Raw genomic sequence first — 27,025 nt, 5'->3', positions numbered from 1 at the left:
TGTACTGGGGCTGGGTTTGTGTACTGGGCCTGGGTTTGTGTACCGGGACTGGGTTTGTGTTCTGGGGCTGGGTTTGTGTCCCAGGACTGGGTTTGTGTTCTGGGGCTGGGTTTGTGTACTGGGGCTGGGTTTGTGTTCTGGGACTGGGTTTGTGTACTGGGGCTGGGTTTGTGTACTGGGCCTGGGTTTGTGTACCGGGACTGGGTTTGTGTTCTGGGGCTGGGTTTGTGTCCCAGGACTGGGTTTGTGTTCTGGGGCTGGGTTTGTGTACTGGGGCTGGGTTTGTGTTCTGGGACTGGGTTTGTGTACTGGGGCTGGGTTTGTGTTCTGGGGCTGGGTTTGTGTTCCTGGAATGGGTTTGTGTCCCGGGACTGGGTTTGTGTCCCGGAACTGGGTTTGTGTTCTGGGGCTGGGTTTGTGTTCTGGGGCTGGGTTTGTGTTCTGGGACTGGGTTTGTGTACCGGGCCTGGGTTTGTGTCCCGGGACTGGGTTTGTGTCCCTGGACTGGGTTTGTGTTCTGGGGCTGGGTTTGTGTTCTGCCCCTTGTTGTTTGTTTGCCTTGTTATACCAGTTTAAACTACTAAAGAACTGCTATTTTCCTACAGCTTCAGCTGAAAGCCCTGTAATTTCAAAGTTATAATAATTCAGAAGGAATTACGTTCTCTGTTCCAAGGGAGGTTCCTGCCTTGCTTGGCAGGCACTGGTATTTCAAACCAAGACAGTTTTAAGGCTCAGTCTTTCTCCTTGCCTTCACAGAAAGCGAATTGGAACCCAGAGAGAACTCATCAGGGATCAGCTAAATATTGATGGTAGTTGATCCTTTGAGGCCTGCAACTGGTTTTATGCATTTTCTGTCATTGCTTCAAGTAGACATAATCATTGCATTCTGCCACGTTGAGAGGAAAGAGTTACACTGAGATCAATTCTGCTGATCAATGTTCTAATACAATATTATTCTGTGGGACAATTCCAGCATTTAACATTTTCTGGTAAATGATTTCCCATTGCCTCACTCAGGGTTCAAAACAATCATTAGCACTAGTTCAAACTGTTAATGAGGTTAAGGGAGATCCTGAATCAGCAGAGCAGAATCTGTGACCCTGGAAAGCTTTTCCCCTCCTGTGCCCTCTGTCTGCTCCATCCCTTTTGGTAAATTGACCAACTCTTCCCAGCAATTTGTAGGAAATACATTTTCACTTGTTAATTTTCCACTGGAACTTGATTCATCCAACCAACAAACTTAATTTGTCTGCAAATTGTGCTCTGCGTGGCACCTTCAGAAAGAGCAGCACTATCTTTTTCTAAGCAATGCAGAAATATCAACATTTACTCTTGGCATTCTCTCTGTACACAGCCTAGGAAACCTCACTCCAACAAAACCAAATGCAGTCAAATAGGCTTTGCCTGCAGGAAGCTCCAGGTTTTTTGAGGACAGAAATGCCAAAACCAGTGAAAGTTTTCCCCAATCATTCCGTTCTTAACTTCAGGGGATTTCTTTGTTGTTGCCTGAGGAAATTAAACTCTTGACAGGTTGGGAATAGAGGAGAAGCTTGTACCTAAGATCCCTGGTCCTTCCAGCTTTCCTGCCAGTCTGTGGAGCAGCAGCCAAACCTTGCAGAAGAAGAGAAAGGATCACCTGGCCTATCAAACTCCCTGTGAGGGCAGCTGGCACCAAACCACACCCAGCACAGAGGCAGGAATGCCCATTCTCCACTCCGGGGTAACTTTGCTTGAGGTCTGAGCTCCCCTGGGAGTTGTGCTGGAATGGAAAATCAGCCGCCAGGTGTGAAATACAGAGCTGCAAATGAGCTAAAAGTGGTAAATCACAAACATTTCCATCCTAGAAAGACTGAAGGAACACAAAGTGCCCTGCAGGTGAGGAAGGTGAGAAGTAAATGACAGATGGGCAGGTGAGAGGTGTGGCAGAACTGGGTGAGACTGACTGCTGGGGGATATTCCCACCCTTGCCATAGGAACTCCACCAGTACAGCACCTCTGCTTTGCTTCATGCCACAGCCACCTCTGCTCTCCTCCTGTGACTGTGGCAATCCAAGAGACCAGGAATTTACAGGTTCCAACACTGGCTGAGGAGCTGTTTTGATTTAAACAGTGAGACAGGAAGCACATGGGAAAATGTCAAAGAAAATGAGCCATTATCAGAAAAAAACCTCACACGTTTATAATTGGAAACATTTATAAATGGAAATCACCTCAAAAGCACAGCACTTGCATATTTTGCTACAGGTTACCCACTCAGGGCATTGAGTGAATTTTTTTGTGTACAAATTCCATCAGCCTGTGATATATTTATTTTTAAATCTAGTAGCCTTGCTACATGTCCGTAGTTCTCTGATTACTGACTTGCCCTGAGTTGTGGGTCTCATGCCAAGAAAATTCTATTTTCTGACAGCAAATGACACAGCTCCACTGCAGATTGATTTTCATAGGTACAGAGTGTGTGCTGTGTGTTAGAGTGAGGATGGAGGCATCAAAAATGTTGCTCCTAAAAGATCAGAAGTAGATGGATGAAGACATCTGGACTGCATGACACTTCTGGCTGTCTTTGCTAGGCAATGCAACACTTAATAAAACCAAATCACACAGATGTTCCCAGAAAACTTTTAGTCCTGTAGCAAATTGAATAAACAATCAATGTTTCCAACAAAATCTTTCTTCATTCTTATTCCAAAATTTATCAAGTCAATCTAACAACAATCCTTTCTTTGATTGTCACCAAAGCAGGATGAATATGGACAAATTTCTAAAGGCAAACCTGTCCTTGAGGCCACGCACAGGCCCCAGAGGGCCAACACATTTCAGATTTCATTTCAGACCAAGGCCCACAATGCAAGAGAAGGTGACCCCGCTGAAATCAAGGACAGGCTGTGCTCTGTTTGAAGATCATACTTGTGTACAAGCTACACTAATGTTCCTGGGGATGGAATATTTAAATGCAGACTCCTTTCACTTTTTTCACATTTCAAAAGGAATCACAGCAATGTGCTTCACAGCAACTTTCTGAAAAGAACTGCCAAAAAGACAACACAGGAAACTTTCTGTGTAATGATGGGGGCTGACTCTGATCTCAAGCCACTCCTTTAAACTTCCTGTCACCAATTCCAGATTGCAGAAGTTCAGCTGATTTAGGATCAATTTCTGGATGTTGAGTGTCCAGGGAAACTTTCTGTTAATGACACACAGTAAAATGCACATTCCAGTTCCTGGGATTCACACTGTGGTCTGGAGATAGAAGATGGGAGCTAGAAACAAAATTTTCCCTACATTATCAGAAAGTATCATTTATAATAAGGTAAATATGGCATAGCATTGGCAGTATTTAGTGAAAAGATCATTTTAGATGCTTTTGGTAATGCTTTTAAAAGGAATTCTATTTCAGCTGGACATTTGTTAAAACATGACACTGTGAGAGCAGGTGTGGTGACATCAGATCCAAGATCTGTTCCAGAGAACTGCTTCAGCAGAGCTCTTGTGCACAGCACTGCTGTACCTGCAAAGGCTCCATTTCTTTACCAGTCTCCTTAGAACCTGTTTCATACATATTTTTTTATCTTTAATCAGAAAAATGTTTCTCTTTTTTGACTCAATTTACATATTTGCAGTGTAAGCTTTGTGAAGCAAGGCCATCTTCTAGTTTTACACATGGGTTTCGGGACATCACAGTAATAGCATTCAGAAAGGAAAAATCTTGATAAAAAGAAGGGAAGGTTTGGGGTTAGATAGATTGATTAAATAGTTCCTCTTGACTTACTGCATCAGAGAAAGTGAGGTTTCCAAAAGTGAATACCTATGTTAGAAATACTGAGCTTTAGATAAACTATTAAAAAAACGTTTTATGATCAAATCTGCAATGGACTGAAGTTGCATGAAAAATCCCCCTTGGGAGCCATAAAACCCCTCTGTTAAAATGGAGAGTAAGTGCAACAGCACACAATGAGAAGGGGAATGCTGTAATCCTCACACGGAGAGGAAAAGGGAATGTCTGCAGACGCAGTTCCAAGCACATCAGGTTCTAAAGGACAGCTCCATGCTTAGAAGAGCTCTATGATTAGCTTTTTGACACCTGATTAATCCCCTTCCCTGTACTAAGTATGGAGTGTTAACAGATGCTTTTCCCGACATCATCTTCTTTCCCTCAGAACAATTAAGGAACCAGGAATGAAAACCGATTTGCCAACTATTGCAAACATTAAATTTCCATAGTGTGCCCTCTGGGCACCTTCAGTTCACTCCTATTACCCATTGTACCCTCCCACACTCTCTTGTTTCCCTAGTCCCATGAAGAATTTCCCTTCACTATCAGCAACTTCAGCTGCCAGAGGGCAGGGATGGATGGGATATTGGGATGGAATTATTGCTGGGAGGGTGGTGAGGCCCTGGCACAGTTGTCCAGAGAAGCTGTGGCTGCCCCTGGATCCCTGGAATGTCCAAGACCAGACTGGAGAGGCTTGGAGCAGCCTGGGACAGTGGAAGGTGTCCCTGCCCATGTCCCATCCCATGGGACGGGATTTAAGGTCCCCTCCAAGCTAAAGCACTCCAGGATTCCATGAACTCACTCTGCAGATCATTTATTACTGTGGCATGTTAACACCACTCAGAAATGGTACACGGCCCCCATTCTCACCCAAGGTGATGGAAATTGGAGCACTGACCCTGTTCAATAGCCAGGCTCCTGCTGCAAAGTTGTAGGTTCAATAGGAAAAAATTACTTATTTTCCAAAGTCTCAGAGTGATTTTCTGCACAATTTGGCATCTTAATATTTTTACGTTTTGGTCCAAATGTTTTATGCTTCAAAGTTGTAAGTATTTTATATTTTAACATAGGTGATTGCTTTCTACAAATTGTCAAGACTTCTTCCATAACAGAGCACTGTCAGTTTGCATTAAGATCCAGAAAACTGCCTATTTTTTTTATAGTCTCCATCAGAGATGGATGCAGTTGCAAAAAATCCATGGAATAATATATCTTTATCCTCCTATGAGATGTGGAATACGTGCCACAAACCCCAAAGTTATCTGGGAACAAAGGGAATGACAACTTCTTTTAATTCCCACCCACCAAACCCAGGAATTACCCAGCATTTGAGTAACCAACATCAATAAACACAAGCAGATTGATAGAATCATAGAATCCCCGAAGGTCAGAGCTGGAAAGGACCCATAAGGATCATTGAATTCCAGCTCCTGGCCCTGCACAGGATCACTCCATGTGCCTGGAATGGTATTTCTTATGTCAGGCTCACGTGGTATTCCCTATGTGAATGCCATTGGTATTGTTCAGAGGCACTGCTAAAAGGATGGAATAATTACAGCCAGGCGTTCCAAAAGTTCACATAAAAGAAATGCACATTATGCACAGGAAGATGCTGAAAGCTCTGTATAGTCTGGGCCAAATTCCATCTGCCAAATGCTTCCAGCCACTCTCGTTCCTGTGCTAGAGGAGATGGGGATAGCTGAGCTGTAAGTCCACCCAGGTAGCCAAATGCCTCCTCCTGCTTGCCCAGGTTGCTGTATTTAGGGCATCCATGGCTGTTGCTATAAAAGGCTGTCAGAGCAGAGGGTGGCAGGAGCAAGGCCCACAAAGCCTCAGCCAGCCCAGACAACTGCCAGCACCAGCTCGTCCTTCCCAAAGCTCTGAACGGAGACAAAAACACTTGAAAAGAGTGGTTCACTCCAGCTTCCAAAGTGCTCCCCTGCCACTATAGAAACCAAGAGCTGGAAAGGCAAAGAAAACCCCGAAGGAGGTTTCCTGAGGACCCTGTTGATGAGTGGTTTATTATCTGCAGTGTGGCTGGCTGGGATGGGTTAACTCCTCTCAGGTTGGCTCATGCTGTGGTTTAGCTTGGTGACCAAACTCTGCTGGCACAGCAGCCAGGCTTTCTCTGCTCCTCAGCATCATTCACATTGGGTTCATCTCAATCTCAAAGAAACTTTATCTCAAGTTTTCTTCCTTTGACTCATCTTTGCTCTTCTCCCATCCCGTCAGACAAAGGAGATGGGAGCGGCTGCGGGGAACAGTGAGGGAGGAGGCACTGGGTTAACCCACAGCCCTGCTGTGTTATCATGTGTTATCATGGGTTATCATGGGTTATCACCTGTTAAAATTATTTATAATATGTTACTATATGTTATCATGTGTGTTATCACGTTATTCACACATTATCATGTGTTATCATATGCTACCGTGTGTTATCACGTGTTATCATTCTACTGGAGCACTTCAGCCACTCCTGCAGTGTCGGCGATTCAGTTTTATTGACATTTTGGGTCTATAAGGTGCCAAGGAAGGAGGAAGGGGCACTGACACCTGGCAGGTGGTTGCAGTGGCTCTTTTTTTTGTAGGCAAGAAGGAATCTGCCTGATAATGGTCCCCCACATCTGACTGGGGCTTCCCAGACACCCAGAGTTCGTGTGGGATCTGCTCAGGGAAGGTCACAGCCAGAGGAATACATAAAGGAAGTAGACAGAGATGCTATCTCAGATTTTGTATGGACATCAGGAATTCTTTTTAAAGGCCATCTCAATTTAGGTAACTTCTTTTCCTCTCTCTGCCTTTCCTTCCTTTTCTCCTAGGCTTTAACACTTCTCCAGAGCACAAGAGAAATCTATTAATGGGAAAAGGATGTAAAGGAGTGATCAAGAAAACAACTTGTGGGTTGGGACAAGCTGACCTTTAAGGTCCTTTCCAACCCAAGCCATTCTATGATTCCAATTTCAATTTTAAAGCTGTTCCATTTCACACATTTGTCTTCTCTCTGACCCTATTGATTTCCATAAATTAACCTGGCTCACCACACGCCTGGACTACTCATGAACTGCAAACTGTTTTGGAGGGGAAAAATCTTCTGGAATTGTGTCTGCATAATTCCATAAGTGGCAAAGGCTCTGTGTGTCCACAGCCTCCTTCATCCCTGGGATGCACAGGCGCCTGTTTTCATTCTGTGCAAGTGAACGTCTCCCAGCAGCAGGGGAGGGCTGGGCCACAGAACCATTATGGGCCAGCCCTGGTGCCTCCAGGCCGTGCAGGACTGCCATGAACCACGCTGAGGGGCATCCCAGCAGGTGCAGGATTTGAAAGGGCATCCAGACACATCCTGGTGGATCTGGGCTGATTTAGAGCAGCTGGGGACCAGCCTGACTTTGCTAAAAGAGGGCAAATTAATGGACTAAACTTTGCATGGCTCTTCCTTTGAACTCAACAATGAATCACATCTATGCCTCTTGTGCTTTTTTCTGATCCTGCTGGAGCTCCCAGCCATCCAGGCATTAGCATGAGCACCATGAGGAGCTCTGGATCCTGTGCCTCCTTCTGTGTCTGCAATCCTAGTGTGCTTTCATACTGACCCAACAGAGACTGCCTAAAGCAGCCAAAAAGTCTTTGCTGCTATGCTAGCAACAGTCTGAATCTTTTTCCAACCATTATGCCTGCATAATTTTTCCTCTGATATTTATTAAGCCCCTTGAGACATTACATAGCTTCAGCATTCCCATCTTTTTTATTTTATCCTATTTTCATTCCCTCATATGAGCGTTTTGTTTCTCCTCCTTCTCCTGCACTGCTTCCAGAAGTCCTTCCCTTATTTCATTGCTGCTCCCCACCAGCATCTTTGCAAATCCCCCAGCATCCAGAGGCTGATGGATGGGGGATGAGAACTGACCTTTCCACCTTCCCATCCAGGGGTCTCTCCAGTGTCTTCAGGCTAAACAGGAACCCACTGGCCTCACCTGTGTCACCAGCTGAACTGACCTGCTTCTGGGGCTGGTGTCCCTCTGCCCTCACACTCCTGTGTCCCCAGAGGTTCTGAATGAACAAGCAAAGGCCCATTTCCGCTCAGTTTCCCTTCAGATGGGAACAAAGGATTCAAATAATTTTTCCCTACGTTCTTCACTGGGAAAAGATGTATGGAGTCATCTCCAATGCATATAAAGGGAGAGATTTCAAAGTGTCTCCTACTGTCATTTCAATTCTATAATTAATAACTATATGCAGAAAGGCCTTCCACACCATTTTCTCGCTGTCACACATCCCAAATCAGACAGGGAAAAAGAATGTCCCCTGATAGGAAGTATCTATGTCCTGCTATAGCATTTCCCCTAATTTAGGTTGCATTATTGATGTACAGAACTCTGTACTTGAATAATGTAACAGTAAGGCTCTCACAGAAAGCACCAGCACTGGCTTTAATGTGTGTCTGTAAAGATAAGAAAAATGTATTTTAGAAGTCCAGCAGCTTTCAAACAATATATTTTCAAGTTACAGGAATGCTCACCACAAGGAATTTAAAGTTGAGGTGAGAAGGGGGGGCAACACTTCTAAAATGCTAACGAGCTGCTGCCTTATAAAGTGAAAAAAAATCAACAAATCTGACATATGAACAAACATTATGAATATTCAGGACGTTTGAGCCGCCGATTCAACATTTTCTAGGAGTGTCCAACTTTTGCACTGCTCACAAAAGCCATTCCCTTTTCTTCTCCCCATGAGCACACTGGGCTGTGGTGTCGGTGTGCTGCTGGAGCCTACGCCTGGAATTGCAGGGACTGTAATTCATCCAGATGGCAGGAAGCTCTGGAATTGTTACTCCTATGCTACAGATGTTTAACAATCCAACCATATGGCTCCAATAAGGCAGCCTTGTCAAAGGATACAAAAGCTGCACTAGACACCGAGCCCTGTGAATGGGAATGCAGTCCTGAGGTGGGGATGTTCGTGTGCCTGCACTAGAAATGCACACATCACACAGTGAGTCGGTGTGGCTATTGCAATTAGAGAATTTAGGAAACGTTATTTAAACTCCTGAAAACAATCAGGCTGTGTATTTGCATAATTCTCCCAAGTCAGCTATTAAAAGAACGTTCCTCATTTGTTTTTTGAAATTCATTAAGGGCATCAAACAAAGGTGAGTTGAAAAGCTGGGTAAATAAATTCATGTAAATACAATAATGTCCCCAACCTCTGGCCTGAGGGAAATACCACTGCTGGTAAAAATTCAACCAGTGAGACCAACAACTCCTCTAGAACAAGATTTGTCAAAGTCAGGGAGCCCTGCTGATGCTTGTGACAATTGTAATGTGGAAAGCTGAATGTTGAGAAACAATCTGAGATCAATAATATCTTGGCCAAGAAGGGAAAGCACCATGAAATGGTCAATCTATTAGTCTACTGAATTTTGGCAGGTTTGAAAGACAGATAAATGGCAGCAAATCAGATTGTTAAATCACTAATCCTGTCATTATTACATCCTGTCACATTGCATAGATTTAGACATTAGAAAAAGAGTGCGAGGTAGGAGAATGAAGAAAACACTTAAAAGCTCGACTCAATCTGTGAAGAAAAGGTGAATTCCCCATTTTTTGTTTCATGGTTGGTGCTTTTCTGCCCAAAAGTCAGCTGGCATAGCTGCTGCTCAGAGTCCCATCTGCCTTGCCTCTGATGTCAGGTCTCTGACCCTTTGTTCCCCACAAGAAGTGTCTCCTCTGTACAAATCTGTTGTGCAAGAATAAGATTAAAATGGACAGACCGAACAAAGCGTTGGTCTCTCAGACAAAAATGCATCCATTTAGCACACAGGGCATCTTTCCACCTGACATATTCTTAAAGGCAACTATTCAATTACCATCTCCTCACAGGCTAAAGAGCACAAAAGAGTCATGTAATATTCTTTTTCTCTTTTTTTTTTTTTTTTTTTTTTTTGAGCAGCAAAGTATTCCGTGCTGCTTTATCTACCACAGATACTAATCTAGGCAATATAATTTTAAAACATCCTTACAAAAACCTTGAAGGGCAGTTGAACCCTGTGGTTGTTTAAAAAAAGATTTTCTGCAGTTTATGCATTTGCTCTGCCAAAAGCTTACCTTAGCATACAAAGTACAGTAAATCATAGCTGCTCTGATTTACTGCCCAGACTGTGCTGTTTGTTTTCAGGGACAGCTCAGGGAAAAGCTCTGTCAAGTGTAAGAACATTCAGAGAAGGGGAATCGTTTTGCAAAGCTCCCACAAGGGTAACAACATTGCTAAGATATCAGTGAAGGGGGGAAAAAATGCAGATGTGCATTTGCAGCATTTTTCAGGGGGGATTTTTTGAATGCCACTGCAAACCCAAAATATTTCAAGCCATTTGGAGGCACAACGACAATTTCACGCCCAAAACTCTTTAGCCTAAGTATTAATGGGCTGGGCAGTTGTATAATTTACCAGGCAACCAGCTAAATTATTGGACCTTGTGCCTGGATTCCACATTTTATGGGGCAGCAGCACATATAAACGCCAAAAAGGCAAAGAAGACACCAGAGAAGTGGCAGAGCAAGAAGGTCTGGATCAACATGATTATTTAGAACTGAGGGTAGATTTTATTAGACTTAATCTATTTAGTAAGCCCCAACAGGAGGACAAAGATAAAGCCATGTATCTGACATCCTTTCAAAAGTTAGTAAACGAGAAGGGAAAAGATCAAAACTGTAGCTGAAAGCCTTCACTTCTGCTTTAAAATCCAAGAAACAGTCATTAATAGAGATTTAAACTCAGCCCTCTCTAGTCTAAACATGTCACTGTTAATTACAAAGCTATTTAACTTTTGCAAGAAATAAAGACTGCTATTAATGAAAGAAGAACCAATTAGCCTTTAATCTACACACTGTTTTTTAATCAAACTTTCTTTTGATCATCAGACTCACTGCAGGATGTAGCCCTCCTCCCCATGTTGTAGTGGCTTCCATGATTGCTAATGGAATGGATTTTGAAGGGCTGGCTGAGTGGGAAGAACCCTCTCTGCAGGGCTGGAGTTTCCCCTCCTTCCTGCCAGGAAAGGGGAATTTTGTGCCCTGACCACTCTTGGAGCAGCTGCCTTTAGAGGAGTGGCACTGAATGTGTCTAGAGGAACGTGGGACAGGAGAACTGGACAAGATCGTTAGGAAACAGCCAAAAAAACCAGACCAGTTTAAAGAGAAGTAAGAAATGGGATGGAAAAAGGCAAAAGCAGAGAAGTGCCTCCAGGAATGAAAATGGAATTCACTGCTGACTGCAGAGAATGATGAATGAGAGAATTTGCTTGTTGGCACAGGAACATATTGTGGAAAAACAAAACAAAACAAAACAAAACAAATGGGATCAGGGCTCGATGTGTTACAAACAAAAGAGGTGACACGAAAAGGATCCCATTAGCAAAATATTGTGCCTCCAAACTGTTGCTTGAGGGCTCAGAGAATTTCAAGGAGGTTTTCTCTTTGGTTTGGGGGTTGTTTTGTGGTTTGGTTTTTTTTTTTTTTTTTGCTGTGTGGCTACTTGTAGTAGCAAAATAATAAGTCCAAGCGTCTGGAATCCATCATGATGGAGAACTTCTTCCCTGACATCATTTCCCTCTCGGCGGCTGCTGCTGCTCGGATCTCCGGGAAGGATGGAGAGCAGATGTCCCTGAGCACACAGCAGGCTGATAATGAAATACAAGAACCTGACTCCTGCACATGTAAACAGCAGAGAGAGTGTAACTATTATCTGCTCTGTGTCAAACACAGGGCTCTTGGTCTGACCAGATACCTGCTGCCTGCTCTGCATTAGCAAAATTTCTGTGAATGCTGTTCTTTCTCCACCACAAAAAGATAAAATTTGCCTGGCAGCAGCAGAAGAGTAAGTATTAGTACTAGCAAAAAAAACCCCACTTCAAAACAAATGTTAATATCCTCCAAGAATCAGAAAGTCTGGGGAGATTTATTGGTGCGACATTATGGCAATTAAAAAATAAATTTAAAAATAAAAAAATCAATAGATTGCAGGGAGAAAAGTGATAATAAATATGCTCTGTGCCAGACAGGATTCTGAGTCACGAAATTCAGGACTGTAATAAAAGCATGTGGGACAACAACTGACATGGTATTGACACCTGAGATATTTGAAGGTAAGTACATGCTTACCATAGGGAGGGTTCCAGCAAAGACAAGAGGTTGCAATAAACGTTTTTCAGGACTTGACTAACAGCATTTTACACTTCAAAAGATCAAATTATTACACTTTCTGTAAAATAATTCTAATGCCTTATCTCAAAGGGCTGGTGATTTTTCACAGTCCAAACCCCTTTAATGTAACTGTTTGGTGTAAAGGTCATTGCAAATGAGATCAGGGTCTATTCATGGTTTTCAGCTGCTCGTGTATTACAATATGAGTCCAACACAGAACCTCAGATAAAAACACCAACACAGCTAAAAAGAAATAGCTGTAAAGCACAGTGCCAAGATATTTGTAGTTAGCTGGATAATTGCATCATTTTCACATTTATTCCATGTCATTATAAACCTGTTAATAAAATTTGGATTCTGATGCTGATCAAACCCTCTTTGTGTTTTCCTTGTGTCATAATTCCACAACACAAGACATGGACAAGAGGTCCCATCTCCACCTTCCTTCTGAGCACATGCAGAACACTCAGAAAGCTGCAATACTGAAAACATGTGACACTAATGTGCAGGGTATTTTTAATTAACAAGGCTCTTAGGCATTGCTGAAAGATCCATTTTGATTTTTATCCCCCCTCATATTGACCTAAAACACTCCTGAGCTCTGTATTTATTTATGCAGTGCAGCTGAGAGAAAAAGTTCTGACATTTGAGAAGCTTTAAGAAGTTAAATTGTTGATGGGAACGATTGTGAAAAAAAAAAAAAAAAAAAAAAAAAAAAAAAAAAAAAAAAAGAGATATTTAAACTCATTTAACTCTTGAAGTAAGAACTTTGAAAGGTAAGAGGCAGAACCTTTACACCGCTGTTTAAATTATGCGATAGTTTATCCCTGAGTGTTCTCCGTTCCCCTAATTCCTTAGCACTGGTGAATACTTGCATTAATTACTCCCCAAAGAAAGCTCTGATCCAAGAAGGCACCGAGGAACTTCTTTAGCTCCCTCCCCAATGACTTCAGCCAAATTTTCCCTTCTAACTTGCCCAAAACGCCCCGAAACGTTCCGTACCCGCAATTCCGCCTATCAGCACCAGCTGAAAGCCCCCCAACCCCAACGAACACATCTTGAGCTCATCTCCAGCCTCTCCAAAGCCCACTTTTCCCTGTGGCACGTGTACATACGGATGCAGTAGTCCCCACTCTCGTAGTAGCCGGGGCAGCACTGGGAGCGTCGCCGGTACATGGTGCGCAGCCCCCGGCGATAGGCGGTCTTGTAGCTGATCCTGCACCACGAGACACAAAACACAGTGGGCACCAGTGAAAATCAATGCCTCCTGCTGCCATGGTATTTGGGTTAAGTTCTACTAAGGGTAAGCATTCGATATTAATTTTTAAATGCATGGAAGGTTTTTGATAATAAAAGGCGCAATAAGGAAGGAATCGATACTTGTTTTGAAGATTGAAATATGACTTGTGTTATAAACACGGTGCTCGTGACAGTCACTGGAGCCCTTCCTGGGGCAGCTGCTGTCTTTAAACATTTTCCCAGTCCTGCTTCAAGGGCAAGGAGTTTCTTCAAGAATAAATGATTTATTTTTGCACATCAGCAAGGTCAGATCTCATCAATGGAAAGGAACAGAGTCTTCTGCAGAGACCACTGTGTCAGCTGCTGCACAAAAACCTTCCCAACAGTGGCAACTGCTCTCAATACACAACTCGAGAAGTTAACCCCCAGTGATTTGTTCCTCCTTGCTAACCCTTCCAAGGCATTCATACCTTGCAAAGTGTCATTATAGTCCCAGTTAAGTATTTACAGCCTGGTTTTCCCACCACAACACTGTAAGCCACAGAAATTAAAAGGTTCTTAGCATTCTGAAGCGTTCCTACATTTATTCATAGCATTTGCAAGGATACCACATAAGAAAGGTAATATTTAACTGCATATTTAACAGCAAACACTCCAAAAGAGCTTTGCCAGTTTATGGAAATTACCTCAATTGAACAAAATCTATTGTCCCTCATGTTAGATAAACTGATCGAATTTACTCTGCTGCATTCCAATCTATACAATATTCCAGAAAGCTCTGCAGCTCTCTTCACTTCCAGACACTGTAACACAGGAGCTAAAAAGCCAAGGGCCACAGTCACACTGGGAGCGTGCTGAACAGCCAACTTGCAACTGAATGCATGAGAGTTGAGTTATAAATTGGCTGCTAAACTCTTGAAAGATTGAGAATATTAGTAGATATTTATTAGGATATTTTGGAAGCAGAATGAATATCACTGCAATATCCTGCAGCCTGGGAAAAATTAACTCTTTGGTACAAGCTTTCATTGAGTTCAAGAAATGGACCCATTTTCATTTTACCTGATTTTCAGTGCAGATTTGGGGGCAGTAATTCTAACACAGCTCCATTTCTAGTTATCACTAACCCTCAAATGCCTGATTATTCACAATTTAGGCAGTGCATAGACCTCCTTTTACAAACCTGAACATGCACCAATCACTTGGAAAAGAGAGTTGGTCATGTCTGGTCAGGGAATAAACACTTCCAACCCCATGGTAAGGCCAGTGGAAGGACACATCCTTCTGGATGGCTCCATGAGGGACTGACTATCACTTATCTCACTCAAACTTCAGGCAAAAATGAGATCAGGGTCCATTCATGGTTTTCAGCTGTTCATGTATTACAATATGAGTCCAACACAGCTAAAAGAAATAGCTGTAAAGCACAGTGCCAAGATATTTGTAGTTAGCTGGATAATTGTACCATTTTCACATTTATTCCATGGCATTATAAACCTATCAATAAAATTTGGATTCTAATGCTGATCAAAACCCCTTTGTGTTTTGCTTGTGTCATAATCTCATGACACAACTATCCAACACTATCACTTCTCTCACTCAAACTTCAGGCAAAAATCTCCATATTTCTATTCAACGCCCTGGAATTCCAAACACCCTGTCCCAAAACACATCTTTATTGGAGCACCACAAACATGGGTACCAACAAGAGGAGTGTGAGGAGATGAAGAGGCAGGAGGATTTCAGGTTTCTGAGGATCAGCTCTTACCTGTGCCTGGTGCACTTGAACCAGTTGAGGATGTCTGTGCATCGTGTGTAATAGATCTGGTCAAAGGGGTGAGCGTAAGATTCCTGCACGGTCACGGCGTAGCTGCCAGGGGACAAGGAGGGAGGTGAGAGCCTGCCTGGGGCCACAGGAAAAGCTGCAGTTCCCTGGATCTGCTGCTCATGGAACTCCAGTATGAAATATATTTGCATCGAGAATATTAGAAATTTGGGTATTAGCAAGGAGCAGAAAAGGGTTTCCTTCAGCTAGAGCTCTTCTGAAAAGTTTGGAAATGCTTGGCTTCGTGACTGATGTGGGCATAGAGATATCACTGGTAGCATTAAACCATTCTCTTTTAGGAAAAAACCAAATATTACCAAAATTCATGGAAATTCAGAAGGTGAAAAGGTGAATGGATATGGACAAAACCTGGGCAATTTGATGAGAAATCACAGAGCTCCAACAACAGCAAGAACTGAATGATCTTCCCAGAACACCACTAAGCCATGGGCCAGGTTCTGTGCTCACGTTGGGGTCAGAGCACTGCCCCACAGCAGCTGTGTGCTCTGCTCAAGGCACTCCTCTCTCAGGAGCTGATCTGGCCCCTTTATCACAGCTACAATATCTTTGGAGAACAATACACAAATCACCCTAGGCAGGTCGAGACCCAGGAGTTAGATCCTCCAGGTCACTCATTATATCGACTGTCTTAATTCTGCAGCTGATTTCCCTCTCATCAGCAGGACTGCAGCTGTGATTAAACCCTGGGAGATTGCACCCACAAGGTAATGCCAAGATATTTGCTTGGAGGGGCTGACTGGCTTGAAATCGAAGATTGGGCTGTTCCTGCCCTGCTTGTTGTGTCCCTTCTAGACAGGGCAAGGTTCCCCTGGATGCTGCTTTGCCCTCAGTCACTGTTTGCTGGGTTTGACAATAATGTTTTTACTTCTGCTAATGCCAAAATATAAAATATTTACATTGCTCATTATTAATGGAAGACAGTAACACTTGCAAATCTCAATTATTATTTTATGATGCCGTTTATTATCCGGCAATAGCCCTAACAATCTTTTCCCTTTGATTTATTAACATCTAACTAACAAAGTCATCTTGGTCAGTACAACCAATCAATTTTGGTATTTAATTTTTGTTTCTCCTTGATTGGGTCTCTAGGTTGCTGACTTTCTTCAGACAAAATCAATATTTTATTCCTGTGCTCTGAATGCACTTCCAGCACGCAGACTGCAAAATCCTTTTCTTGTACAATCTTTGCTTTGCAGCTGCATTATCTACAAAGAGTTAATTCCCTAATTGAGGTCTCACAACATAGTCATTAAATATGATGCTATTTTTACCTTTGTTCAGGGGTGTATTCTGCTGAAATACAGCAATTCAGATTTGTGTGGAATTGAAGCAGAGAGCAGAACTGGAAATTAAGCAAGTTAAACTGAGAACTACAGGACCTTTAGCCTCTGCAAACAGCCCCTGCATGAGCGTGAACCCCATCAAAGGCTGTGGGTTTCTCTGTGCTCACAGGTCTGCTCAGATCCACTTTTAGGACCAGGACACTGGAACAATAGAGAGAACAAGAAATTCCAGGGCCTTTCATGTTCAGCGCTTTCGTTCACTCTTTGATGCTGACACGAATTTGGCAGGAAGAGCCCCAAAGTTCAGGCCAGACAAAAACAGCCTGGATGCTGCAGCAGGAAGGGCTTCAAACTTTCTGGCTGGACAACAAGCAGAGAGAAGCAGGACAGAACAAGGCCAGCATTTCTGTGGGTCTCTCCATGAGAAATGCAAACACTCCAGTGCACTCCTGTGGCCTGGACTCTGGAGGAGCTTCCCAAAAGGCACAGGGAGATGTGGTCAGTAGCTGTAGCCTTAGAACCAATTCCTTGGCATGCTGCAAAAGCCCCAAGGCACTCAAAAGTACTATTTCTGTAAAGCACATCTGTGCTCTTTTCTGAGACCTGGTGGTATTTACCAGGTTATGGTTCTCAGCTTGCCTTCTAAATGGGAAAATCTGAAATGGATGGTAAAAAAAAGTAAATTGGCAAGTTACACATTACCTTTCCCAGTGACTACAAACATTTGGATCATCTGGATTTAGGGACAGAGTAGCTTCCAGCAGAAAAGTCAGAATAAGCCCTCTCAGAATCCACTGGAACAGTTCATGTGCCACCATTGTTGTACCTGGGTAAAGAGAAAAAAGCAGAGCCATTAAAAACAATTTTGAAGAAAATATCCTTCTAGGTCTTTTCCTCCTTATTTTTGTGCAAATCCAAGTACTGTGGAGCTATTCAGAAATTGAAATACTTGAAAAAGCAATCAACTAAACAGTAAAATGCTTTAAAAGTTCAAATCCATTCTAAAAGGAATTTATACATTTAAATCTAATAAACCCAATGGATTTGATGATTAGGCCCCCCAAGATATTGATAGCCCCAATGATTCTTCCAAGGAACATTTCTGATACTGATTATTTTTATGATAGGCTGTCTGTACTGACAAATAAATCACTGAGGTATTGAAGCAATCTATTCTTCCATCAACCTCCAGGCAGGTGGGAGAATACCCAAATGCCCCCTTTGATTTATTTAAATGGGGTTTACAGGTGTCAATATGGGCTGGATGTGAGACTCGTGCTTATTGCATGATGGAAGGAAAATCAATGCACTCCTCAAGCCTTGGATGGGGAACCACTGAGAATTACAGAGGTCAGAGCATTGGGGCACATTACACACAACACTGAACACGGAATAAAAATATTTGCATTGAAGCTGGACAGAGGTTGTACCAAATTCATTGGGTGTATTTATCTTATAATTATCATCACCTTCCTGTTCATTTATTAAATGTACTGACTTACACCTGCCTGGGGCTTTGAAACCAAACTTGAGGTGTTGGCCTAGAAGTCTCCAATGACACCAGTCAAAAATTCAAAATAGATAGAAAATAAAATTGCCTTTTTTTTTTTCTTTTTGTAACAGCATTAGAGGTGTTAATCTGTAAAACATTAAGTCAGGGAAAAGTATTTTTAAATATCCATTTCGGGCATTTACACGGACACATAATTCACCATTCAAATCAGAAGTCCTAGAAATTATTCCTGGCAACAAGATTGCCCTAAAAATAGATTGAATCTTCATATGATCATCAAAAAACACATGGCTCATTGCCTCAGGGTCCAGAACAGCAAAGGGATGTTAAGAGGTTTGCTCTGCAGGGCCCTGATATACAGCCCAGCATAAAGAAGCCATCACAAAGCAGAATGAAGAGCCAGGAAAAGTGCTCAGAAATTACCTCCTGACCCAGAGCCTTCTTAGCCAGTTCAAGGACACCCATTGCCTTCAGTGGATTCAAGTCACAATCCCAATGGGAGCAATAGCTCATCTTTTAAATTATTCCTAGAGCGCTGCTAAACCCAAAGATAGGTCTTAAGCCATGTAAGTCATATTAATGTTAATTAAAAAGATTTAATGCTAATGTTCCTCATGAAATGGGTTTAAGTCAAGGAGTGACCATTTTTTACCTGTGGGCTTTTCCAAAGTCCCACAGCGACAATGCAAAAGCTTAGTGTGGGAATCCAGAGGGCTGAGGAGGAAAGGATGTATTTCTGGAGAAGCCACTGCCAATCCTTGTCCTGGGCACTGCTTCTCCGTGGAGGAAAAGTGTCTGGGAGGGCTGAGCTGCCAAAAGTGCTGGTGTTCAAACAGTCAGAGCTGTGGGAGAGCAGAGCTGAACATTCCCTGAGCACAGCATGGACAATGGATGTGAACAACCCAAGGGTGAGGCTCCACAAACTGGCAGCCCTTTTGACACAAATCCCTCCCAAAAATAACTGTGACACTGCAATAAGGCCAAAGCACAGGGGACAAGTGTTTTCTTGGCACTGTATTTCCAGGTTGTAATTTACCCTCCTTCTTCAGCCTCTGCACCTTTGGTACAGGGCAGGGCTGAGCAAACTGGGCTAAAGGAAAGCTCCTTCTGATGGACAGATGTGGGCAAAGCAGGAGCAGGACAAAGCTGCTCCAGGAAATGCAGATCTTCAGAGAGGGTTTAAATCTAAACACAGTTGTGTGCTCAGTTAGTTAACTTCTGCAGAGCATCAGCAGCCTGGCTCTGTACTACATTAATTACAGGCAGAAAGGCAGCCTGACTTTAAACCAGTAATTTATTGCCTGCATTTGCTTTCCATCGGTTATCAGAAACTGAAATGTAAATAATAATTAATTCAAGGTAGAAATAAAACTTCTCCCCCACTACAATTTCTTCTCCTTCAGTACCAACTGAAGCCAGTGCCCTTGAGTTCAGGAGGAAGCAAACTTTCAAGAAAGATTTGCTTAGAATACACCAGATGCTAAGAAAGAGGCTCTTAAGATCACTTATTCCTGCTGAAAATTACCCATTCTTTATATTGAATTTTATATAGCCTTTATATTAAAGTACTTCCCACAAAATAAAAATAAATGAGAATAGAGCCCTGCTGCCTCACTCACTCTAAAGAGAATGAGGTCTAAAGCAGCCCCATATTTGAATTCTGTAGTTTTCGGAGACCTCAATTTGTTTTTAAGAAAAGGATGCCTCAGTTTAGTTTTTAGACCAAACAAACGTCAGAGAATTATTTATAAGCCCTAATAGCACCCAGAACATTTTTTGACATGTATTAGAAAGAGTTTCCAAATTGTCTGCTAAACTTTTATTGCTAACACTCTGTTATTATCTGTTTGTGAGGGAGCTGCTTTGTGTCATTAATTTCCTAACTTTGTAAGTCAGATCAAAGATCAGAACCATCCAACTCCCCAAATCCAGCAGAACCTCATTCATCTCAAGTGTCTCTTTTTTTTTGTAATTCAAATGAAATATTTCACTTTGATCACTGTTAATAGAAAAGCCCTCACACCAAAATGGAATGGTTGCTATTACAGGAGTCAGAATAAAACTCTAAAAATAGGAGCACGCATATTAAAAACCAATATCAAAAAAGAATCCAGTAATGACATCTAACACTGGGCTTTCAGCTTTCACTGCTCACCACAGCACACAGGAAATTCCTGCCTCAGATTCAGTGTTTGGGACAGATTCTCCAAGGAGGCAGCTCCAGCCTTGAGGGGGACAATGTCTGTAACTTCATTAAAGCTACAGATAAATTATTTGAACATTTCCAGTGCCTGCCACTCAGCCAGGACAGGCAGCCTTGGGGCTGAACACCACAATAAAGGACACAAAGGTTGTCTGTGCAACCCCCACATGGACTCTTAACTTCTTGTCTCTCCAGGCCTGATTATTTTTTCAGGAGTGAAAGTATTAATTTAGGGAAAATTTGGCAGAGTCTTTGAATACAAAGGACAACTGGGTGGTTTTTCACAAGTGTCACACTCTATTAATTATAACTGATTAGGTACTACTATTCCTTAGGTTATTTTCTCCCCCCTTCCTCCTTTTTGAAAAGTTTTGGTATTTAACCTACAATATTGATACAAGTCAGTGGTTCCATCACCAAAGAAAGTTCCAAATCTTAGCTACAGAAAAACTAGTAGGTGGCAAATCATTAATTTATTTGTCTGTGGAGTCTCTTTACAAAAAAACTTTGAGGAAACTGTGCTGAGGTTTGCAAAGAGACCTCAAGATGCAAATGATCCTTTAAATTTCATAAACATCATGAAGAAAAAGCAGGTCTGATATTCTCCTGCAGCAGTGTCCCTGAGGGTAGGACCTACCTGCAAAGAAAATAAGATCTCAAATAATTCTTGCTGGGTGAAATAAATATCCTATAAAGCTTTTTCTAGATGTTGAGGACTTGGTTTTGGTAACATTCTTGTGGAAAAAAACCCAAACAAAAGTGTGTCGTTTAAATGGCTGAGGGAAAAAAACAAAAAAGAAACCCAAAACTACAGGTTCAATTTCTCCTCTGCTTCCTTGGCTGACAGGCTAGAAAATCTAACTAAAAATGACCATTGGAGACTTTCCTGTTCAGGGCCAGAAGTGGTGAAACATTTCATTTTGACATCTCTGTCATAAAATATTTCATAACATGACTTTGACATAAAATTCAAACAGAACTTGCAGTCCATGACAGAATTCTAAATTGAATGTTTTTCCCTCAATTTGGGATGAAGTGAGCTCTAAACCAAGGGAAAAAAAAAAAAAAAACAACCTAATTTTGTGTCTAGCTGTAAGCAGAGGTGTTTTTCACTAGCACACACCATTCTTAAATCCGTATGCACTTTTGAAGATCATAAAGTCTAAATGTTTATGCAGTCAGTTTACCTAGGCTGAATTTCCCCCACAAATTTCCAAGTGACGCATTTAGCAAAGAGCCACGTTAAAAAGTCTTACCTTAAAGTGCTAAAAATCCCCAGTGGGTCCCGTTTTCACAGATCCACAGCACATGGGGACAGAGGGCTCATCAACGGGAGAGTGGGAGAAAGCTCTTGGGAAGTCACTTGGCCCTGTGAGCGATCGGCAAAAACACAAAACTGGGTCAGAGGAAATGTGTTTGGGGGTGCAGAAACAAATCAAGGCAAAAATGAAACAAAACATCCGAAACCATTAGATCACAGAACATAATTGTGCTGTTTCAGACCAATCCCACTTTCCTGCTTTCAGGCAAGAGCAGGGCACTTGGAAAGAGTGGAAGAGCACGGGGGTTGTAACACATCCCTCTTACACCCTCCCAGCCGCCAGAAATTTGTTTCCTATAATTTCCTACCTAACTTTGTTCCCATCTAGACTTTTCCTTCTTTAATATCCTGCCAAAAAAGTCCAGTTTCTCTCAGGAAGTTTGATGTGAGACCCTGCAAAAGCCTCCTGGAGATCTAACTGCACCTTCTATGTGCACACTTTTACATTAAAGACCTTTCACGTTAAGAAAGCTTTACAAAGCCATGTTGATTCTTCAAAAATGTATTCCATGCACCAAGAGAAATAATTCTGTTCTTAACTCTAGTTTCTACCAAACAGGAAAACGAGGTGTGCCAAAATGAAAATGGATCCTAGTATTTGTGTGGGAGCGATTGAGGAAAATGCAAGAGAGTGGTCGAGCCAGGAAACAAAAAGTTGGATTTCACTGGAGAAGCATTAAAGTGACGGAGTGTTTGCTGATTACACTATTTTCGTCTCTAAGTAGTAGCAAGCTTCCAACAAGCTGCCCTCGGTGGCATTCCTTCTTCTCATCCCATCTGAAATTTTCATGATAGTTTAGGCAAGGGATCATTTAAACACACACTTCATTTGGCTCCACATCAGATTTTGTTCGAAACAAGCTGTTACGAAAGCTAAATGAGGCCACGAGTTTCAAAACTGATCAGGGTTTTTTGGATGCCTCTATTTATGATTAATAACTTGAGATACCATGAAAGGACTGGATAATTTGCAGAGCTCAGGATACCTGCTCAGAACAGCTTGTTTTAATCTGGGCAGTCAAGAACAAATCCATTCTACCTCACCAGTTACCTCTAAAAGTTGTTGTCATGACCAACAGAAATATTGCCAGTGACAGGTTGTGGTTTTGTTTGTTTTTTAATGAAAATTTAAAGCTGTTTTAAACAGATAAACACTTCCAGGAAGGATCAGGTACTGAATACAAAAGCACTGACAATGTGATTCTTATCATCTGAGCACAGAGAAATTCAAGTGATGGAAGAAGTAGCAGAAACAGCAGACTGTGCCCTGGGCTGCTGCGTTCCTTCTGCTGGCACCTTGCAGGGTTAATGCAGGAGACAGGAGACAAAAATTAACATGTAATTACCACGACTTGGGAAATGAAAGAATAAACGCAAAAGTCAGAGATTTTCACAGTTTACGGGGAAATCCTGAGTCCTGTGTGCTCAGTCTCACAGCCACCACCTCTGCTGTATCATCCTGTGAAGTGGGTGCTCTTCAGTACCCACAAAGGAAACAATTCCATTTCCAAGATCTCGTTTTGGAGGCTCTATTTTAAAGCCTGAATACACACACCAGGGTCATAATTGCTGCAGTGCCCTCATGACTCTCCCTCATACTCTCTGAAACTGAGTTGCTCAGTTTTCCAAAACTGAAATCAGCCCTCCAACCCAACGGTATCTGAACATCCAAAACTCTTAAGCTGTTTTAAATTTCTAAGCTCTAAAATACATCAGTGAGAGTTGTACTTGATAGAGAGAACATTGTTCCAGTTCCAGGGATAAGTTATGAAGTCTGCAGATCTGCTTCAGTGCTAACGCTTTTCTGAGCTGACTTCTGGAGTCATCAGGAGCTTGGCCACAGCTAAGTGAGAATAAATAATGAAGTAAGTGCTGCTTAATCTATCAAATGTTATTTTTGGAAGCTCAAGATTGTTCCTTCAGTGCTCTCAGAGGAAAACTGGGTCAAAATACCACAGAGCTGTGTCAGAGGCAAGGAATCTGGGCAATTAGTTCAGTTGTGGCTAATGAAATATGTTTATCAAGACCAAGGCTGGTGGATGTGTCTGGGCCCCTGTTTAAATCACCCTGGCAAAGGTTTCAGGGCTGACCCTGGCTTAGCAGAGTGGGCTGGGCTGAGGTGGCTCAAAATTCCCCCAAATCCTGCATCCAGTGTTTTCCATCTGAGCCCACACACAGCACTGGGCTCTGGAACTTCAGGTGGAATTAAGGCCATGCAAGTTCTCAAAGTCTCAGTGTCTTCCCCAGGGGAAGAGCACTGGCCAACCTGCCAGGTGCTTTGGAAATCAGCTTCTTACAAACTGAAAAGTGTTAAAACACTGAAGCAACAATGTGCAAACACGTTTGGCATTCCTCATCCACCCCAGGAGATTACCATCAGCATACAAAGAGGTGCAGACTGGATTTTGTCAATTCTCACACAGACTCTGTGAACGTTTGTGCAAAGCACAACTACCCATCCAAAAAGCTATTATTCACTACAATGCTAAACTTCTTTTTCTTAAATAATTGAACACTTAATCAATAGTCCAGCAGAAATATAATGAAAATATTGCATTAACAACCCCTAAAAACACTGCTGAACCAGTGCCCAAATCCACATAGTTGCTGGCTTCTTTTCAGAAAGGTTGGCTTGGAAAAAGATTTCCTGTGATTTCCTGCCCATAATTTTGTACTTGTATATTTGACTACCAGTGTAAAACTGGAAGCCAGCCCTTTGAACATTTGGCCCTCAGAGTTATCAATGCAAAGTCAAGCCCAGTGAAATGTTTGTGCTCCTGGTAGTGCCTGAGCCTGAGCTGTCCTTCCAGGCCCTGCCAGCTGGGACAGGGGCTGGTGTTCCAGCAGCACCTTCTGCCAAAAGCAGCTTGGTGCTGGAAGGCAAATCCCTGGGCCATGAAGGATTTCAACACAGCCACTGTCCTGCAGGCTGGGAGACCCTCCTGGGGCAGCTTTCTCTGAACCCTCTCCATGAAAACATGGAAAAGAAGGAAATTGAAGAAGAGGCACTCTGTGCCTTTGGCTGCTCCCTTCACCTGAGAGCAGCTGCAGGGATGGGCAGGAAGGAGCCAGGCTCCGTGTCCTCCCCACTGCTCCCAGAACTCCCCCTCAGTGGAGCTGCTGGAAACTGTGTGAGGAGTCACAGTGGCTCCTGAGTGAACAGTGTATTTATATCCCCCAGCCCATGCCTTTTCAGAGATGCCTCCACAGACATTCCATCAGGAGGGAAAGTGGCTGCTACTCATCAAAAATCTCATCTCTGAGAAGCCAAATGAGCTTGAATTGAGCTCACACCCAGCCACCCACCCAACCCATGTGCAAGATGGCAAACAATTACAGCATATGCTTCCTTAGACACTTGGAGCAACAAAGACCTCGGATCCCCAGAACACTCAAGATAAATAAAGCAACCCAAGTGTTACAGCCATGCCCAGATGAGGAATAATGTTTCTAAAGACTTAGTTTAAAAACCTCAGCTATTTATTCCAACAGACTTTTTTACAGCATTTAAAGAGTGCACATAAAGTTGACCTGAAAACGAGAGTAACAAGCAATAAAATAAAAGGATGTTCAATAGACACACCATGAAATAAATTAACTGTGATCTGTGAAAGTGCTGTGAAAGTCAGAAAAAAAAAAAGTCATTTGAAAATGTAAAATATCCTTTACAGTTATATGTTTTTAAAAATTACTTCTATTTGTCAAGAACAATTGACCCTTTCTTTTTGTCTTCATTTATCTCAGAGGAAAATAAAATGAAACAAACAGCAAAAAAGTCTCAAGTACAGTGAACAGCTGAGCCAGGGACAAATTAAGTAACGCAGATTGATGGCTGTTGATCTACAGCAGCACCATCACATCCCAATGCTACAGCTCATATTTCATTTAAAGATCCATCTCTTATTTTCCAGAAACAGTGCAGTATTTATGGGAGAAGGCTGATTTGCAAGCCTTCGAGCTGCACTGAGAATCCTGATTCAGTTTTTCCAATTTGGCTTCAAAGTTGGTGAATTCCTTGGACTTTCGAGGTACCAATCCAACCAAACCAAAACCAAACCAAACTCCAGAATAAAATGAACACCGAAATTAAACATGTCTTTTTAAAAAATGCTGCGGACAGGGAAAAGCTTTTTATCTTCAGTATCTTCAGCAGGCAGAAAGGAAATAATGTTTGCTGCCTCTGCACCTCCACCTTTACTGACCCCACTGGTCCAGCAGCAGGTTATCCTCAGCTCTTCTCCTGGGGCATTTCCCAGAGCTTTATCTCCCCTGGCATTCCCCATTACAGCAGCACACAGGTTTCCTCCTTCTGCACTCTATTCCCCTCTCTGCCTCTTGAAACCTTAATCTAAGAGGTTTTAATTTCATAGCTATTAAAGACATTGATACCCCAGACAGAACATAACTTTCTGTGGATGCCTGGTAAGTATAAGATAAACGGTCAATCAATTTTTAGATTTCTAATGGCTTAAGAATTAGAGTGGCCACGTAAAACCTGCCAATTTTACTTGAAATACAAGAGGTTCCCTCAGAAGCTGCAATAATCCTTTGTGCTTTCCTGTGTTTCTTACAGACACATCTGGAACACTGTCAATACTGGAGGATTGATATTTGGTTCAATCAAAGCCTCAAGCAGAGCTCCACAAAATTTATCTGGTTTTCTGAGCATGCACAAATCTGTCTGAGAATCAGGCTGGTTACTCAGGTGCCCAGCTATAAACTGCCAGATTCAGGCATCCAGCACTGAAAACAGGCTGAACAGATGTGCCCTTTGCTAGGACACAAAGCTGATGCCATGGAGAAGGTGTGTGGAGGAGATCTTTGCAATCCCTGCTGGATTCCCCTGTGAACCAGGCAAGAGGAGAGCTGGGCATCAAGGGCTGGGTCTGGGCTGAGGAAAGCCTCTGCAAAAAGCAAAATATCTCTGCAATCCTGATTTAAACCTGATCTGGGGGATCTCTCAACCAGCCAGCACTGAGGGTGGGCCCTCAGGCTACACCAGCACAGGGGCCCCTGAGCAGTCTGAGTGCAGCAGCTGCACCTTCACCGAGAGGGGTCTCAGGGGTTGAGATGGGCAGGAACAGCAGCTGTAAATGCTCTGATAACAGCCAGCTCCTACACTTCTGTGTCTGCTTTCTCCTCTGTGCAGAGCTGAGAAACAGAGACTATGCCCAGAACTCCCAGCAGATCTAAACAATCCTCCAAAATATCCTCACCTTTCCAGGAACCATCAGAGACCCTGCTGGAGCAGTAACTGCAGAGATAAACGAGAACATGACCCCAGCCTTATTTAATTTTATATCACTACTCAAAGCTCTCGACTCTGCTGTCTCCATGACCTACTTTATCTATTGTTTATTTTTTTTCTTTTTCCAGGAAACTCTTCATTAGGGATAAAAGTACCTGGCTTACAGTAACAGGGCACTGTGCAAAATGTCTGCCAAAAACTCAAGGGAGGAACAGTCATAAACACATCAGAAAGAGCATACCCACAGAGAACTGCAGGATTGCAAAGGAGTATCTCAGGTAGAAGAAAGGCAAAGAAGATGCACGGGCCAAAGTCTCTACTGGTGTAGATGGCTGAAGTCCAGTGAGTTCACTGTGCCAGTTTGAATCTGGGGAGGATTTGGATGTGCCAGCTCAGTCTGAT

At 42.6% G+C, this 27,025-nt stretch overlaps 1 protein-coding gene across 1 annotated transcript in view; it reads right to left on the bottom strand.

Annotated features, from left to right (window-relative positions):
* Positions 1-21,396, bottom strand: part of MEGF11 (multiple EGF like domains 11) — a 196,104-nt gene extending 174,708 nt beyond the window's left edge. Inside the window, exons 1-4 of the mRNA XM_066328204.1 lie at positions 21,311-21,396; positions 17,041-17,164; positions 14,975-15,076; positions 13,083-13,183 (exon numbers count right to left, since the gene is read on the bottom strand). Of these exons, the coding sequence (XP_066184301.1) occupies positions 13,083-13,183; positions 14,975-15,076; positions 17,041-17,156 (319 nt within the window). The 5' untranslated portion in view covers positions 17,157-17,164; positions 21,311-21,396. The remainder of the gene's footprint in view (positions 1-13,082; positions 13,184-14,974; positions 15,077-17,040; positions 17,165-21,310) is intronic.
* Positions 21,397-27,025: the final 5,629 nt, after the last annotated feature.

This window comes from Sylvia atricapilla, chromosome 13 (genome assembly GCF_009819655.1).
Source record: "Sylvia atricapilla isolate bSylAtr1 chromosome 13, bSylAtr1.pri, whole genome shotgun sequence".
Taxonomy (NCBI): domain Eukaryota; kingdom Metazoa; phylum Chordata; class Aves; order Passeriformes; family Sylviidae; genus Sylvia; species Sylvia atricapilla.
The sequence above is the reverse complement of the archived record's forward strand: the minus strand, read 5'-3'. Positions and strand labels throughout refer to the sequence as shown.